The sequence below is a fragment of the Ursus arctos genome, chromosome X (assembly GCF_023065955.2).
Source record: "Ursus arctos isolate Adak ecotype North America chromosome X, UrsArc2.0, whole genome shotgun sequence".
Lineage (NCBI taxonomy): Eukaryota > Metazoa > Chordata > Mammalia > Carnivora > Ursidae > Ursus > Ursus arctos.
The window spans coordinates 105,605,049-105,621,203 of record NC_079873.1 but is presented as its reverse complement, the minus strand read 5'-3'; the positions used below and the strand labels follow the sequence as shown (position 1 = coordinate 105,621,203).

At 40.9% G+C, this 16,155-nt stretch overlaps 1 protein-coding gene across 2 annotated transcripts; it reads left to right on the top strand.

Annotated features, from left to right (window-relative positions):
* Positions 1 to 3,759: 3,759 nt before the first annotated feature.
* On the top strand, positions 3,760 to 13,831 carry VMA21 (vacuolar ATPase assembly factor VMA21). Of its 2 annotated transcripts, XM_057314573.1 has the most exons (4): positions 3,760 to 3,997; positions 4,134 to 4,396; positions 9,292 to 9,401; positions 9,989 to 13,831. In XM_057314573.1, exons 2-4 carry the CDS (start codon positions 4,287 to 4,289, stop codon positions 10,129 to 10,131), a joined length of 363 nt encoding a protein of 120 aa, XP_057170556.1. In that variant the 5' UTR covers positions 3,760 to 3,997; positions 4,134 to 4,286; the 3' UTR covers positions 10,132 to 13,831. The 2 variants fall into 2 exon arrangements, with proteins under 2 accessions (XP_057170556.1, XP_026343312.1); XM_026487527.4 differs by lacking the exons at positions 3,760 to 3,997; positions 4,134 to 4,396 and adding an exon at positions 4,467 to 4,656.
* Positions 13,832 to 16,155: the final 2,324 nt, after the last annotated feature.

Here is a 16,155-nt window from a genome sequence, read left to right as displayed (position 1 = left end):
TTGGGAGAGGAATCCTGATGTAAATTTTAGGAAAATGATTGAGAGGTGGGAAACAAGGGGTGGTGTGAGGCCTTCACACAACTTCAAAATTTTCCTCAGCCTCAGTTTTTCCACCTATGAAATAGAGATGGTATATAAATTGTAGAGATTGTGAATAGACTCTGTAAACTGAAGCTCAGGGCACACTGTTTTGGGCAGTGGTGGTGACTGGAGCCCAATGCAGATGAGATAATGGAAAGAAGCTGGATTCAAAGAAAAATTGTCATCCTTCAGTAAAACTTGCATTTCATTAATAAGTGTTAAATTAGTTAATTTTCTGTTGCAAGAGACATCAACAAATAAACAACAACAAAACTTGCATTTTATTGCCTAGGGGTTCCTGAAAGAAGAGGTTTTTACTAAAATAACTCCAAGCCAAAACCGCTTATTTATTCTTTCTAGAGTGGAAGTAAGTTTTTTCACCAGGGGGCATATTTTACCAATTTGTATTAGAAAAAAAATCGCACCCCACATTATAAAGAAGCCAGGGTTTATCTCTCTTTCTCTCCCTCCCTCTCTCTGTCTCTTTATCCCCCCCTTCTCTCAGGATAACTTTTATTGATTGTATGGTGGAGCTTATTTCTATTTTTTTCATGGCTTAGTTTTTAAAATGCCACACTGTGCAAGGATTGGCTTCAGAGAGTGCCAGCTGGTGTTTCGAATACGGCCGTTCCCACCCAACCCCACCACCAGCTACCCAAAGGAGGACTGCGGTGGGTGGGGCGTGGGTTGCTGTGTGAGTCAGTAAAGCAAATTGGGCGATACTGCCAAACTCAACTTTGGGTGTACACTATCCATGTCACTGGGTTTACAGTACAGAGGTTTAAGACATGTACAATGGACGGAACACTGGACTGAGAGTTAGGAACTATGGATTCTCAAATCCTGTCACTAATCCAGTGAGTGTGGGGCAAGTCACTACCCATATTTGGCTCTGTTTTCTCAACTGAACTGAAAGGGCCAGACCAGGGCTTTTGCTGTTTAAGAATCATTTTCTTATTCTTAGGGAATAAAGGAGGCGCCCCTTAGGGTTGCCTGCATCGTGACCACGCCCCCAACATGCCATTTCATTCCCATGGCAACGGCTGTTTGGGCTTCAGTGACCTCCAGTTCTTTAGCAGCTGCTGCAGGTAGGACGTTGCAGGACTTTGTTTAGGGGCCAGAGCGCTAATTTCTTTTTTTTTTCTCTTACAGATTGAATTTATTCTAAAAGTTCTATCTTCACCTCAGTGAGCTCACAGTAAATGCTGGTGGAGTGTGAAGTCAGCAACAAAAAGAGGTATGACAGCTTTAGTTTACTAAAAAATCCCAAACACTAATATGTAAATGAGATTAACTATGCATTTTGTCCCACATCAGATCTTATTTATGAATGGTTCTTGTCTGAGTTATCGCACAACTGCCACACAGACTGCTAATGTGAGAGTGTAAAAGTGCTGGTCTGGAGGCAGGATTTGAGCTAGGCCCCACAAGATAAATGTGTGACTTCTGTTAAGTCCCTTCCCTCTCCAGAACACAGTTTCCTCATTTGTACAAGAAGGAGTTTAGACTACTGGTATGGGCTGAATTTTGTCTCCCCTGCCCGTAGCCCAATTCCTATGTTGAGCTCCTAACCGGCAGTATCTCAGAATGGGACCTTATTTAGGAATTGGGTTGTAGATGTGATTAGTTGAGTCATGCTGGAATATGGTATGCCCCTAATCTAATATGACTGGCATTTTGATAAAAAGAAGATATTTGGATAAAGATACAGATACAGGGAGAATGCCATGTAAAGAGAAATGCAGAGATCTGGGGGATGTTTCTACATATCAAGGGTCACCAAAGATTGCCCGCAAACTACCAGAAACGAAGTGAGAGGCATGTAACAAATTCTCCCTCACCATCCTCAGAAGAAACCAACTCTGTCAACACCTCAATTGCAGACTTCTAGCCTCTAACAAATTTCTGTTGTTTAACCATTCTGATAGGGTAAGTTAGACAGGAGCTGGAGGCAAAGGTGGTGACAAATACATGATCCATTACAAGCCTGAGGGCACAACATTCTGACTTTGTGGCTTTTAACATCCTGGTCTTAAGCCTTCCTGGGGCTGACAGACCAAGAGCCACAGGTACAGAACTTGTGCTCTCCTCTTCAACTTTGACCCCCAGGGTAACCTATAGCTTCATTATAATATATTTACACTGTGATTTCAACCCCCACCCCCATAGAGGAAAATGGCCATGACAGTTCCAGCAAGAACCTTGTGGGGCCAAAAAATTCCCTCTCCCAACTGGTAGGAGGAGTTCCTTGGGTGTTCAGAAACAACTTCAATCAGACTTCCTGCTAGCTATGACCCATAACCTATGCAAACAAAAAAAAAAGAGACCCCTAGCCCCAGTGCAGTTGCCACCTCTGGGCCTGCCTGCTCTCCCACCTTGAGAGTGTACTGTCCTTAAAAAACTGCTTTGTGCTAGCTACTTTCCTTCTGCCTGTCTTTATTTGAGCGCAGATCCTCATGTAAATCTTTTGTGGTGGATCCAAGAGACCTCCATTCACACAATGCAGACTCTCTCCCACTAGTAACGATTCAATTTGCAGTTCATTGTTAAGGTAGCCCCAGCAAGCTAATACTACTATATCAGTGATTCCCAATCTTTTCCCTACCAAGAACCCTTTTGCTCTTTGTCCTCCTGTGGACCCAATTCATTTATTTAACAATTTTTTATTGAGCACCTACTATATACCAGGCACTTAATCTAGGCATTAGAGATACACAAAGACACAAAGCAAAGTTCCCTCCTCTTGTGTTCATTCCGTATGTTTTAAAATATTTAGTTGGCCAAGTGTATTATGGCTTATTTTATTTTAGTAATAATTTGTACATTTTCTCACGAGATAACCAGGATTATCTCATCAATGTGATATAATTAGTGCCTAAAATCAAAGAAAGGTCATATTCTAAGTAGCTGTTGATCCCTTATAGCAAGTAAATACATTGAATTTGTTAGGTTTTTAAAAAAATGTTGAAAATTATTCTCAGAAACTCTGTTACTACAATTATGGATCCTTAGGGGTTCAAGGACTTCATTATAAGGTGATTAGCTAGAGCAGAGGTGGCAAACTTTTCCTCTAAAGGGCTAGATAGTAAACATTTTAGGCTTTGCGGACTATACAGTCTCTGTCACAACTATCCAACATTGCCATTGTATTGTAAAAGCAGCTATAGATAATACAAAGTAATGAGCATGGCTGAGTTCCAATAACATTTTATTTATGGACACTGAAATTTGAATTTCATATAATTTTCATGTGTGGCAAAATATTACTCTTCTTTGATTTTTTTCAACGATTAAAAATGGAAAACCCTTTCTTAACTCACCAGCTATAGGAAAACAGGTGGCAGGCAGGCTGTATGTATTCACTCAGCTGGCCACAGTTTGCCAACCCCACAGTTAAATTCTGATTTTGCCCTAGTTCTGGAATTAGGTGATTCTTGTACCCTTAAGGGTCTAGATGAGGGCCAGAGAGGAATTAAGTTTGAACTCAAAACCGAGCTTCCTGCAGCCCAGTCCACAGCGCTTAACACTTTTACGCTGCCGTGTTTAGTCATGATTTCACATGTGGTTTTGTATCCATGTGGTGCAGAAAATAGATGTGTGGTCAGCGGCCCTTTCCAGGCGTTGACCATGTAAGGGTTGTCCTCTTATTAGCAGCCAGTGGCAACCTTATTTTGTCAAGCCTGACCCCAGGCTTACGGCACTGTTTTCGTTTATACCTCTCTCGGGTTGCGTGGCCCGGGAGGCCCATCTGTCCCTTACTATTTGAGTCCCTGTTGTCTCATTGGCAGCTTTCTGAGCAGCTGCAAAATGTTTTTAACTTTAAGTGGAAGTTGGGGTCACCGGCATCGTCAGGCCTGAACAGTCACTCTCAGCAAGGGCTCTTTCAGCTCTGACATTGACTAGCTTACGGACTCGGGTGAGTGTTAAACTAACTCCTCCCACTTTCCCACGGCTGGCTTTCACTGTTGGTAATAATGAGGCATTTCTCAAGGTCTGGGGAATAATATGCACTGCTTTTTTTGTGTTGTCTTCGGAAACTGCTCGGTTACTAGGACCACAGTCCTCTGCCTGGTCGTCCTTCTTTGCGGCTCATCTGCTCCGGTCTAGCCTCGAAACCGCAGCTCCGCGACGGGTGTCCCCAGGGGGACCAGAGGGGCTCACGCGCGCTCAGAGGGCGGCCGCACCGCCGCCCACCTCGGAGGACCATGCTGCGAGGCAAGTCCCGGCTCAACGTGGAGTGGCTGGGCTACTCGCCGGGCCTGCTCCTCGAGCGCAGACATCTCTTGACAGGGCGCACGCCTCGGAACCCTGGCCGGTAAGTCACGTGAGGGCCCGCGCCCGCGCCGCGCCGGCGCAGCCCAACGTCACCACGGCGCGCCGCACTTGCGTATTGCGTCCCGCCGTCCGGCACTGGCCGGCACTTCCGGCACGGCACGCCTCTACCGGTAGCCTGCCGAGCGGACTGAGTGCAGTCCCAGAGCCCAGCCCGCCTCTTCGCACCTGCTGCGGGCGCGGCTACACCATGGAGCGCCTTGATAAAGCGGCGCTGAATGCGTTGCAGCCGCCCGACTTCAGGTAGTCCCGAGCGGGGTCCAGGCCGGGAGGGGCCCTGACCGCAAGGCGACCTGGCCCTGGCCTGGAGTGGGGTATAAAAGAAGGCCCGAGCCGAGCGGGCTGGCCTGCGGTGGGCATGAGGTCTGGACCCTCGGGGCTAGGCTGCGGGGTGGGGGAGAAGGGAGGCAGGTTGGGGCCTGCAGCGTCTACACGCACGGGAGCAGGGACCTGGGGTCATAGGGGAGAGGTCGGCGGGCCTTCAGCTCATGCTTCTGTTCTGGCACTTCCTCTCGCTGTCGTCTGTTTTGCGATCTTGCTCTCTGCAATCTCTCCCCACTGCAGGGTGAGCTCCCTGAGGACAGGAACTCGGCCTTCTCCATCTACGTGTCCCCTACGGGGCCTGCATCGTTGGGGCTTAAATGTTTGCTGTATGAATGAATGAAGGAAAGAGAGTAGGGGCTGCCCCTGGTTTGAGACTGCTTTACTTGGGGGAGTTAGTAGAATGGGGATTGGTAGCTGAGTAGAACGGTTGTTCTGGCCCACTCTGGGGCCTTAGCCTAGCCAATGATACCTCGGTAGGCAAGAGGGTGGGGAGGGATTTAGCTGCCATTCGATGATGACCTACTTTTTGCCAGACTCAACTTAGGCTCTTTATTATATACGTTATCAAAATTAAGAAAGTATTGTCTCCCCCCTTTTTTTTAAAGAAGATGAAGTTACTCAGGATAAGTGACTTGCCCAAGATCACACAGGCCACACAATTATGTGTTGAAGCTGATGTTTGACCAATCCCACTGATTCCAAAGCCTGTGATCTTTGGAGCCCGTGACCTTTTTCCCTCTCTTATGATGTCAATGTAGTTGTTTTTAAATTATTGTTTACTAGTGAGGATACCAACAGATAATTTTGTCAAGTACACTTAGAATATAGTGTAGCTGTTCTAGATTGATTCTAGTGTTATCTAATGGAATTTGCAGTGAAATCTACTTGCAGTGGAAGATTGCTTGCCACGGAAGGGAACGCGGTAAGCTGTATCTGCCTAGTGCTTGCTTTGGAAGTTCATATCAAGTGGGTAAACTCCAGGTGGTTTTATGAATGGGGGAGCAGTAGGGTTCATCCTGAGTTATTTCTTTGTGTGAGGCCCACTTTAAATCTGGACTTTCCCATTCTTTATTTCTAACAAGTCTCTGTAACACCCAATGAAAGATGCGTAGAAGAAATTAATTGAATTACATCAGTTGCTTTGTTTTAGAATAATTCAACTGTTACACGCAAGCTGGCTTGTGCCAGCAGAACTGCCAGCTGCAGTGGGGGTGTGGCTGGAAGCCAAAGAGAAAATGTCCTGTAAACACTAGAGGAAGTTTGCTAGTTTTCAAAAGTTTGTGTGCTTAACTTTATACTTAGTCCCATATTTGTGAGGTCATAGCCCAGAATAAAAGTCAAATTTTTGGAGCTTAAGGTAAAAGAAGTGAAAAAGTTGAAAATAAACTATGAATTGTTAAGGTGAGCGCATCCCTTACATAGAGTGTGTGGTCTAGAAATTAACGTGTAGAAAAGAAAAGATTATGTTTGAGTGATGGGATTGTAAATGCTTTTGTTTTCCTTAACACATTTTTATATGGTATTATGTCATCTTATCAATAATAATGTTTTCTGAAAGCCAGGTCAGATATTAGATATTCAAGAGAGATGATCTGAAGAACAAAAGAACCAGTTAACACTCCCTTTCTCTAGATTGTCAAGCTTTGTTTCTTTATCAGGTTAGATATCTTAACTTTGCATGCCTGAAATGAATGCTTGAACTCACCACAGAAACACCCAGAAAGTCATGTTTTTTGTTGGGATTCATGAAAGAAGTAGTCAGATACTGGCATTGAATTTTTATAGACCTACTGTAGAAGTACTCATTCTTCATGAAGATTACACAGTAAATTTCCCTAAAAGTTTACTACTAGGAAACAGTTTAAAGGAGCATAACTATATTAGATGAGGACTGTGTACCTCAGTGATCACTGTAGGAGGATGTGTTAAAAGATGATTCACTGAAGTAGTGAAAGAAAATGTTAGAACGTATACATTAATTTATTTTAACTTTATCCTTTTTAGTGTCTGGTTTTGCATATGTTTTATATTTTAAGGAATGAATTGATAATATGTGTGTAGATCTGTTTAAAAAAATCAGTATGCCTTTATGTGGGGTTTCTGCTCAAAACTTATATTTAAGATGGATTAATAGTCAAAGTTTGTAGACCGTTGTTTATAAACCACAAACTTGAGATGTTCCCTTTCTGGACTGCCAGAAAGCTCCTCGCTAATCATTTACACGGTTATCAGAACCCCTTTGCCTGGATTTTCTGGGGCTCAGAGAAATGTGCAGGACTATATAGGAGGCAAGCTGGCACGTTAAGTGCTGTAATAACAGGTATGAGCTAAGTGTGATTGCATCCCAGAGCAATGAGTCATTTTAGCCAGAGTGATCAGGAAAGGTGCCTGGAAGGAGAGGCTCTTTTGAGGGGGACCTTGAAGGCTGGGCTGTCTCCTTCCTAAAGATACGAGAACTGGAGCCTCTGAGGATTACCAGAAAGAGAATTAAGTTCAAGTGTTGACAGTAAGCATAAAGTGTAAAGTGTGTCAAAAAAGGACTTAAGCTAAATGATTAAAGCTGTAGGGTTTACTGCGTTTACAGTGTAGGTGGTGGTATGTATGAGGTACAGATGTGTCCAGGGTTCCTGGAAACCTGTGGCTTCACCTCCAGTAGTACTGCTCATTTGTAGCAATATATAGGACAAATGCTGACATATATCTACTTCTTGAAAAGTCAGTGAAACAACATTAAGGAACATTTTGAAAATGGGGAAATAATTTTTGTATATTAATCTGGAGTCCTTTTTTATGTGCCTACATTTTAAAAACAATTGGAATAGTATATGTCAGGGGTTGGTGAAGTTTTTCTGTGAAGGACCAGATAGTAAATATTTTAGGCTTTGAGGACCATATAGTTTGGCACCGCTACTCAGCTTGTCCTTTATAGTTCCAAAGCCACCTTAGATGATACATAAACAAATGGATGTGTCTGTGTTCCAGTTAAACTTTATTTATAGAAATAGGCATTGGGCCATTAGGCCTTATTTTGCTGACCCCTAATATACATAATATAATGTGGTTTGCCTTGTTCATTTGTCACATGAGGACTTTCTGAGTAATGGTCAAAATTCTTTTTAATGGGTCCATATATTGATGTACATCAATTGTGAAATCATTTTCTTATTATGGACATTTTTATTGAATCCAGTTTTGTTTGTGCTTTTATGTTAATCTCTTTTCTCTTTTTTATGTTAATCTTTGTATTAATGTTTTTATTTTTTATTTTTTTAGGTTTGCCATCAAATTTATTTTTATTTTTTATTTTTTTTCTTTCAGCGCTTTATTTTATTTTTTTGACGCAATGTTCCATGATTCACTGTTTGTATATAACACCCAGTGCTCCATGTAATACATGCCCTTCTTAATACCCATCACCGGCCTATCCCAATCCCCCATCCCCCTCCCCTCTGAAGCCCTCAGTTTGTTTCCTAGAGTCCATAGTCTGTCATGGTTCATGCCCCCTTCTGTTTACCCCCTTCATTCTTCCCTTCCTTCTCCTACCAATCTTCCTATTTCTTATGTTCCATAAATGAGTGAAACCATGTGATAATTGTTTTTCTCTGCTTGACTTACTTCACTTAGCATAATCTCCTCCAGTCAGCAACATGTATTAATGTTTTTAAGTAGCAGATTATCAGACTTGTTTTTCCTCAGTATGTAATTTGAAAAGCTTGATTGCATTCTTCAGAATGGTTTTATTGTATTCTGGAATAAAACTTTTGCCATTGGAATATTCCCTTGATTTTAAAATAACCTCTGGACAAATAGAATTCACTGAATAGAAGGTGTTTTGACATTAAATTTTTTTTAAAGATTTTTTTTAATTTATTTATTTGACAGAGAGAGACAGCCAGTGAGAGAGGGAACACAAGCAGGGGGAGTGGGAGAGGAAGAAGCAGGCTCCCAGCGGAGCAGGGAGCCCGATGCGGGGCTCGATCCCAGAACGCTGAGACCACACCCTGAGCCGAAGGCAGGCGCTTAACGACTGAGCCACCCAGGCGCCCCTTGACATTAAATTTTTAATGCATCCATATTACATGAAGACCATCTGAGTTGTACTATAGCTATTTAATTACAAAGAAATTTAAGTTTCCTTCAGCTGCATCCAAGTTGTTGTGGACTGCTTTTTCTCTGGAGAGTCTTATACCTTGTTTTTACTGTATCCAGCTTGATAGGATGCTTTGTGAAGGAACATCATTAGTTGCTTTCCATCTTCTCCTTTACTACCTCCGTTATATATTCTGTAATTAGGGTACACTCGCGTAACACTTTGGAGACTATAAACCACTCTCATACTTTGACACTTCCTCTCACACTGGATCTGAATGATATCTCTTGGGTGTTTTCTGGGTCTTTAGGATCTTCTAGTTTTGCGTCCTTGACTCTACTCTTCTTTCTCTGGCCACTACTTCCAAGGCAGGGGCAGGGTTTCCAGCGTCTTCTTTGTGGACACAAAACCAGTTGGAAATGGCTGTACAGGTTCTGATTTTCTCTTTGTTTACTTTCTTCCAGAAATGAAAGTTCATTAGCATCTACCCTGAAGACGCTCCTGTTCTTCACAGCTTTAATGATCACAGTACCTATTGGGTTATATTTCACGACTAAATCTTATGTTTTTGAAGGTAATCCTAGATGATAAAACAAGACATTTTCCCCTTAGTATACTTAAGATTCTGTGTGTTTATGATCTCTTTATATCTGTAAGCTGGGTATTCTTAATTTGCTTCTTCCGTCTATTTCTGTTTCGCTTTTCAAAAATCACGTTGTTCAAATGAATCTTCCTTCATGAAATTAACTTGTTCATCATTGAGTTATTTTAGCGTGACAGTGTATTTGTTGATTGTTTTCTGTGAAATAGCTTGCAGGTCCGTCCTTTTACTATACCTCTGACAGCAAGAGTTGGCTGACATGGGAGGAGGAATTTGGGGCAATGTACCTTTGGTGGCAGACATTAGTAGAAAAAGAAAATAAAGTCCCCGTTCTTATGTTGAAGTCCATAAGTGAAGTGAGTTTTCACTCAGAATAATGTTCTTTGTGTATAGAAGGTATTCAGATCTTTAAATGAATACATGATTTATCACCACCCAAAGTATTACTTTTTAATTGCCTGACTAGTTAAATAAATATATAGCTAATAAAAAGTAGTATGCTTTGTTTTTTGCTCTTTGATAAATTTTGGAATAAAATGGAAACTTTTTTCTCTTGATAGGCGCCTTTGGGATGTCCAATAGGGACAGCTATTTTTATGCTGCTATTGTTGCGGTGGTCGCCGTCCACGTGGTGTTGGCCCTCTTTGTTTATGTGGCCTGGAATGAAGGCTCACGACAGTGGCGTGAAGGCAAACAGGATTAAATTGAACATCACCTTTTGATAGCATTAAATTGATTTTTTAAAATGGTAAATGTGTCTGGGATATTGATGATTTCAATAAAGTCGAGAACATGTTAAAATCAATGTGAAAGAGTCACATTTGACTAGTGTAAATTTCGATCCTTCTAATACAAAGATTTGTATCATCAGTTTTAACTGTATGAGCCTCTCATTTGCAAATGAGAATTTGGAAAAGTTAAGTTGGTTGCAAATAAGTATGTGAACTTAGTTATACATTCTGGGAAGAATTTGATTATCTCACAACCAGAAATGTTTTACAGCATTTTGTCTTTTGGTTGGTTTTAAGGTTTACTTCTCTGGATATTTTAAGATGTACACAGTGAAGGAAATCTAAACTATTTTTCACTAGAATGCTTTCCCTTACTATCATGGAAGTCCTGGGTCATTGGATTTTAGGTTGTAAATTCCTATGCAAAATTGCTTGAATTGTGGGTTTTAGACTTCATCTGAATGTCCCTGAGAAATTTTGCATACATTGTAATCCCTAGTCAATAGGAATCTTTTTCATCATATTATTTCATGGGAAGATTAGGCTGAATCACACCCATTCGTGTAAAAGGACTGGTTTATTGAAGGATCTAGGTAGCAAAGCAGAGAGGTAGCTACCTGGGCACTCAGCCTTTGCAGGCTATCCTGTGCTTTTAGGCTGACTTTTTAACGATCTGCTTCGCTCTGTCATTCAACAATGAAGTAATGCTTTCATTACAGGGTTTGTGTAAACTCCCTTTCAGTTTGTTTTTGCTACTTTTTAATAGGGTATATGATAGGAATGTACATTTACATGTGTCCATTTTCACATACTTCCTGAAAGTAGACTATTTTTATCATCCAGGAAGTATTCTCGGGATTGCTAATCAAGTCTTTTTAAATCAGAGCTGTTATATCCCAGATATATATAGTTACATAATCTTGAGGTCCTATTTGATAGAAAAAGACCCTGTGGTTTTACTTCAGTATCCTTAGTCTGTTCTTTCCGGCTACCTGATACTACTTGTGTGTAGTCTAAAAACACACCTGGAAAAATGCATATTGAAACATATTGAAACAGGAAGAGAATTTAAATTCCCTGTGATGTTGCCACATGGAGATAAACACTATTTTGGTTTATATTCCATGTGCATTTCCTAATGCTAGTTCAATACACTGAATGTTTGGTTTAAGTTCAAATCCTGCCTGTGTTACCTCACAGCTATTTGCATTTTTTTCCAGATGAATAATTATTGGACATCTTCTTGAAAAAGCACATTCTACCTTTACTCTTTTTTGCTGGATAGATATCTCATTGTTACAATTTCCTGTTACTAGTAATTCCTAATACAGTGGCCCTTGCTGTTTTTGCCATTACTGATTTGTCTGTTCACCCCTATTTTTGTTGTGCAACTGGACTAAAGGAATAGGGAGATGGTTAGACATAAAAGCTAAGTACGCATTTGTGTTTAATTGTTGAGAAAAAATGAAAGATGACTTGTAGGACTATTATTTTTGCTTATAGTTAAATGTTGTCTACAGTTTAAATGTCTTTAAGCAGTTATTCTATATGTGAAGTGTTTTCTTAAAGACTACAGGTTTAGTATAAAATTGTACAAATTTAATATAAAATTGTAGAATACCTCAGTTTAAGTCCGGGGTACTATGTGGTAGATTTCGAAATGGTTGTCCTTTAGATGCCTTGTTATATACTTAGAATTGTTGTCCACCTAATTTCTTTTCTATAATGCTAAGGTTTTGTGCTTTGGGGATCTCATGCTGTTTGTAAAATATGAATGTCCAGTGTTAGATTAATTTGTTTTATTTCAGATGTTTGCTGAGTAGAAAACGATATGGGTGTTTTTCTGCAATATTTAAACCAGGGATTCATGCAAAAGCAGTTGTAATTTCCTCTTGGAAAAAGTACCAAGTGTTTGAAAGTTAGAATTGGATGCTAGGGTTGATATTTAGGATTGTTAAAATATAGGCTTGTTTTCAAACCAGTTAATTTTTTCCTGGAGTTTTAACTGTTAACTCTTTACTTTGCTGCTGTTGAAATGGCATACGGTATTTGACATACAGATTTATTTTTCAAGATGTCTCACTGATTTCCTCTTGCACAATGTACATACTTCAGGATGTATACAAAGGAAAGCTACAGTTGAGCCGTTACATGTGTTTTAAGATAGGAACATGTTCACTATTGTTTGAAAATGGATTGTAAGAATAACCTCAATTAGGAAGCGTAACTTGAAGTGTCAGCAAGAGCTACTGATAAACACATTACCTTCCTCCCCTCATCTCTCATTTTGCCCCGCCCTGCCAGAATATAATCTTTTCTTCCCTGTTGTGCTAGAAAATGAAGTGTGTTGTAGAATGCATCTGATGTTATTAGCTCTTCAAGTGGGTAGATACTGCGTTACGTGTAACAGCAGAATTCAGTTTTGAGTCGTTATTGAAGGAACTTAAACATCTTTAAAAAAGACCTCCTGTTTTCATGGAAATCTAAAATATGCATTGTAATAATTAGGCTATTTTCATCATAAAAATCTCATCACCTTTGCCAAAAGAGGCCGCTGATTGACTTGTTTGATATTTATCTGCCATTTTCATATAAATTTTATATATACAGCTAGAGTACCCAAGGAGACCAGTAAAAACAGTTAAATAAGGTGTACCCAAGGAAAGATGATAGCCAAAGGTACACGAAACAAAGAAATATCTAGTGTGTATTTCTCATCTCTAGACAAGTTCATGTTTATTGCTTTATTTATGATCAAGTGAAGTCATAGACCATTGTTGGGCCCACTTTATAAATGGTTCAACAGTTTGTCACTTGTCTGAGGTCAGCAGCAGATTTTCTCTGCTGTCAAGCAATCTGTGTCCTCCAACAGAGTAGTACAACTTTATTAGTTCAGACTCCACTCTTAGATTTAAGATAAGTTTTGCGAGAGCTGGGCTGAAGCAAAACGTTGATAACTTGACAAGATTTCTTTTTTCTTTCTGCAGAAGGAGAAGGGTCACCTGAGAAAATAAATTATTTTCAGGGACTTTGGGAATCTAACAACAACTATTACATGTAATTTATGAATAGTCAAATCCTTTATATATTCATTAAAATAGTCTGGAATTCTCCAACTTAACATCACTCCTGGCCACACTTTCCTTTCCTTTCTTTCATTGCAACATGTTCTTAAGAGTAGTATCTGCATTCCTTTTAAGATGTTCTACAGTCATATTTGTCAGTTACACGGACTAGTCTTCCTTTTTCTCCAGTGAAATCTCACTGAACAGTAATAATAGCAATAGCTAACAACATCTGCACAGCACCTTACAGTTTGCAAAGAACGTTCACATATTCTTGTTTGAGTTTTGCATAGTGAACCTGTTACGAGATGTCTCTTAACATCCTTGCTGAAGACGTTAGAATCTTTAACTCAGTAGAGTCATTGAGTATGCTGTAGTCTTTGAATAGTGCCCTGACTAGGGGTGGGGATTAGATGCACTATTTTGAAAGCTGTGTGTAATTATCGAAATGGGGGGCTTGAGTTCTTTAGCCACTTGAATCAGATTTACTTTTGTAAGTGACACTTTTCTAACTGTTACCTGGATGGATTTTGTATCCATTATATTCTAACCTGTAATTTGTATAGATTTACCATCTATTGTCATTAAAAAAGTGTTCATAATGTGACTTTGGTGTGTCCTGATTCAGTGAATAGTAAGTTTATTACGTCTTTTTTTTTAAACACTTGTTTGCCTCTGTTTATACCATGTAAAATATATAGAGTTGTCAAGGGTAAGCTTTTATGCAATAATTGTAGACCAGAGATGCTCAAACTGGTGGGGGGCCCTAAGGGGTACTGAGACAGGAAGGGCTGAGTATACCCCATCTGTGGGACCCATCAGAAGTGGTGTGGCACTAGGAAAAGAAAGCATCTTGCCCTGTGGCTTTTTAAAGAAAATTCATTTGGGAGTGAATGGTCTTCAAATACTGCTAAAGAAGTAATACCTGTGGCTAAGTAATTAAATATGGGGGAAGTCAATTCCTTGCCCTGTGCCAGTTACCTTTGTCAGTGGCCCTCTAGCCACCTTTTGATTGTACTCCACCTCCTTTCTGTGCTTCTAAGGGCTCTGGCTAGTTCTTAATAAATGCTGTCCACCTCTAAAAACGATTTGAGACATCTTAGTATCAAAATATACAGATTATATAGAGTCATATTTATATACAAAAGTATAGGTTATAAGATGTCGAGGGAACTCAGGACACATGTAAGCGCATTGCAGAAACCACTGGAATCACCTTATAGGATTTACTGCCCAGTCCTACTGAGTCAGAACCTCTGGGGGTGGGGCCTGGAAATACATGTCTGTAACAGGCTATAACTGAGGAAGCCAGTTTGAGAACTGCTGTTAGAGATTGGGAATTGTTAATGTATGTTTTTAATGCTGGACTTGAAGATGTTTATATAAAGCAGGCTTGAAATAGGTACTTTATTAAGCAAAGGTAGAGTCCTGCATAATGCTATATATTGAAGGCTCAGCTTAAAATCGGGAGAGCTTTCTTGGATATCTGACCATCACGTTGACTTTGCTTCACTGTTAAGGAATTCTATGAAAACTGGTACAGGGACAGCCCTCTTAGAAACAGCTTCGGCATATTAAGAAATGGCCACTGCTGCTCCTCTGATGCCTTCCTCTTATTTGGAATTCTTACCATTGTCTTTGAAGAGAGGGGAAAACCTAGCACAGGCATTTAAGAGAATCTGGTTTCAAAAGTGAAGGAGCTAATGGAGAAGGCTGGCATATCTAGGCATATATGTTCTATGAATAGTATGACTCCCTTGCCCCCAAATACTTTTCCTGTCACTGCTTACGTCTTCCCACTTCATTTCCGTACACCCTGCTGTTTTGCTCATGCTCACTCCCACCTCACAGCTTTATATTGGCTGTTCACTCTGCCCAGTACCCTCTCCCCCAGATTCTCCCAGGGCTGGCTCTTTCTCACCATTTAGGTCTCAACTCTCATGTTGCCTCTTCTGAAAGGCCTCCCCCATCCCTCTCACAATACATAATATTGGGTGAAATTATCCTGTTTGTTGGCCTGCCTCCACTATACTGTATGCTTCAGTATGCCACTGAACCCCCAGTGCCTTGCACTTATTTTAGTAAGGATGTTCTTGGCCAACTGGAACTAACAGAAACCACAGTTCAAACTGGCTTAAACAATGGAAGAAGTCAGAGATGGGGCCAATCCGTTTGCACAGTTTAGAGTTCCTGCTCTATGTCTGTGATTCTCTCTGCATGCACTTCTCAGTGTGTTGGTGACAACCTCTGGCTTCCCTGTCTCCTGATAACAAAATGGCCACAGCCATTCTGGAGCTTCATGTGTACACCAGATAGTCATCCAACCGCTCAACAAACCCCCGTTACATACCCACCCATGAAACAATCACTTTGGCCAGGCAGTGCCAAGCATTGGTGGGTTTATGCCTGGACAAGTGCCCAGTCCCAAACCAACCACTTGGTTAACTTAGGCCACTCAGTGACCAACCCTGAGGAAGGGGTTAGATGCTGGTGAGGCTCCCAGCATGTTCACTGCAGGGCTCAACAGATTTGTTAAGTGAAAATGGCAATATGCAGTGTATACACACGTGTAGATATGGATATGAATGTAGATAGGGATAGAGACATATGAATACAGGGATGGGAGTCATGCACTTTGGAGCGTGGAACCAATGTCAGTGTCAGGACAGGCAGGACCTGGTGTGGGGCCATCCTCCGGAGGACCTTACTGTTGCATGAAGACTGGGCCCCCTAGTAAGTGGCAAGATACCAGAAGAGTCCCTCTGTACCAGATTTTGTCAATTCTGCCTCAGGAAGAAAGCTGAAATAGTTGGAGAGTCATCAAAATCTTTCTCCCATCTGTATCTGTGGCTTTCTGTTTCCAGGACTCGCAGTCTGCTCTGAAGCCCTAAAAATCCCTTCTCTCCACCCCTCCCCACCCTACCACTCCCC

What these genes read in the sequence shown, in the direction of transcription:
- VMA21 (XM_057314573.1), top strand. Translation starts at nt 4,287, where the DNA reads ATGCTGCGAGGCAAGTCCCGGCTCAACGTGGAGTGGCTGGGCTACTCG. An exon ending in ACGCCTCGGAACCCTGGCCG is followed by an intron (nt 4,397 to 9,291) that starts GTAAGTCACGTG and finishes ACTTTCTTCCAG; the next exon opens with AAATGAAAGTTCATTAGCAT. An exon ending in TAAATCTTATGTTTTTGAAG is followed by an intron (nt 9,402 to 9,988) that starts GTAATCCTAGAT and finishes TTCTCTTGATAG; the next exon opens with GCGCCTTTGGGATGTCCAAT.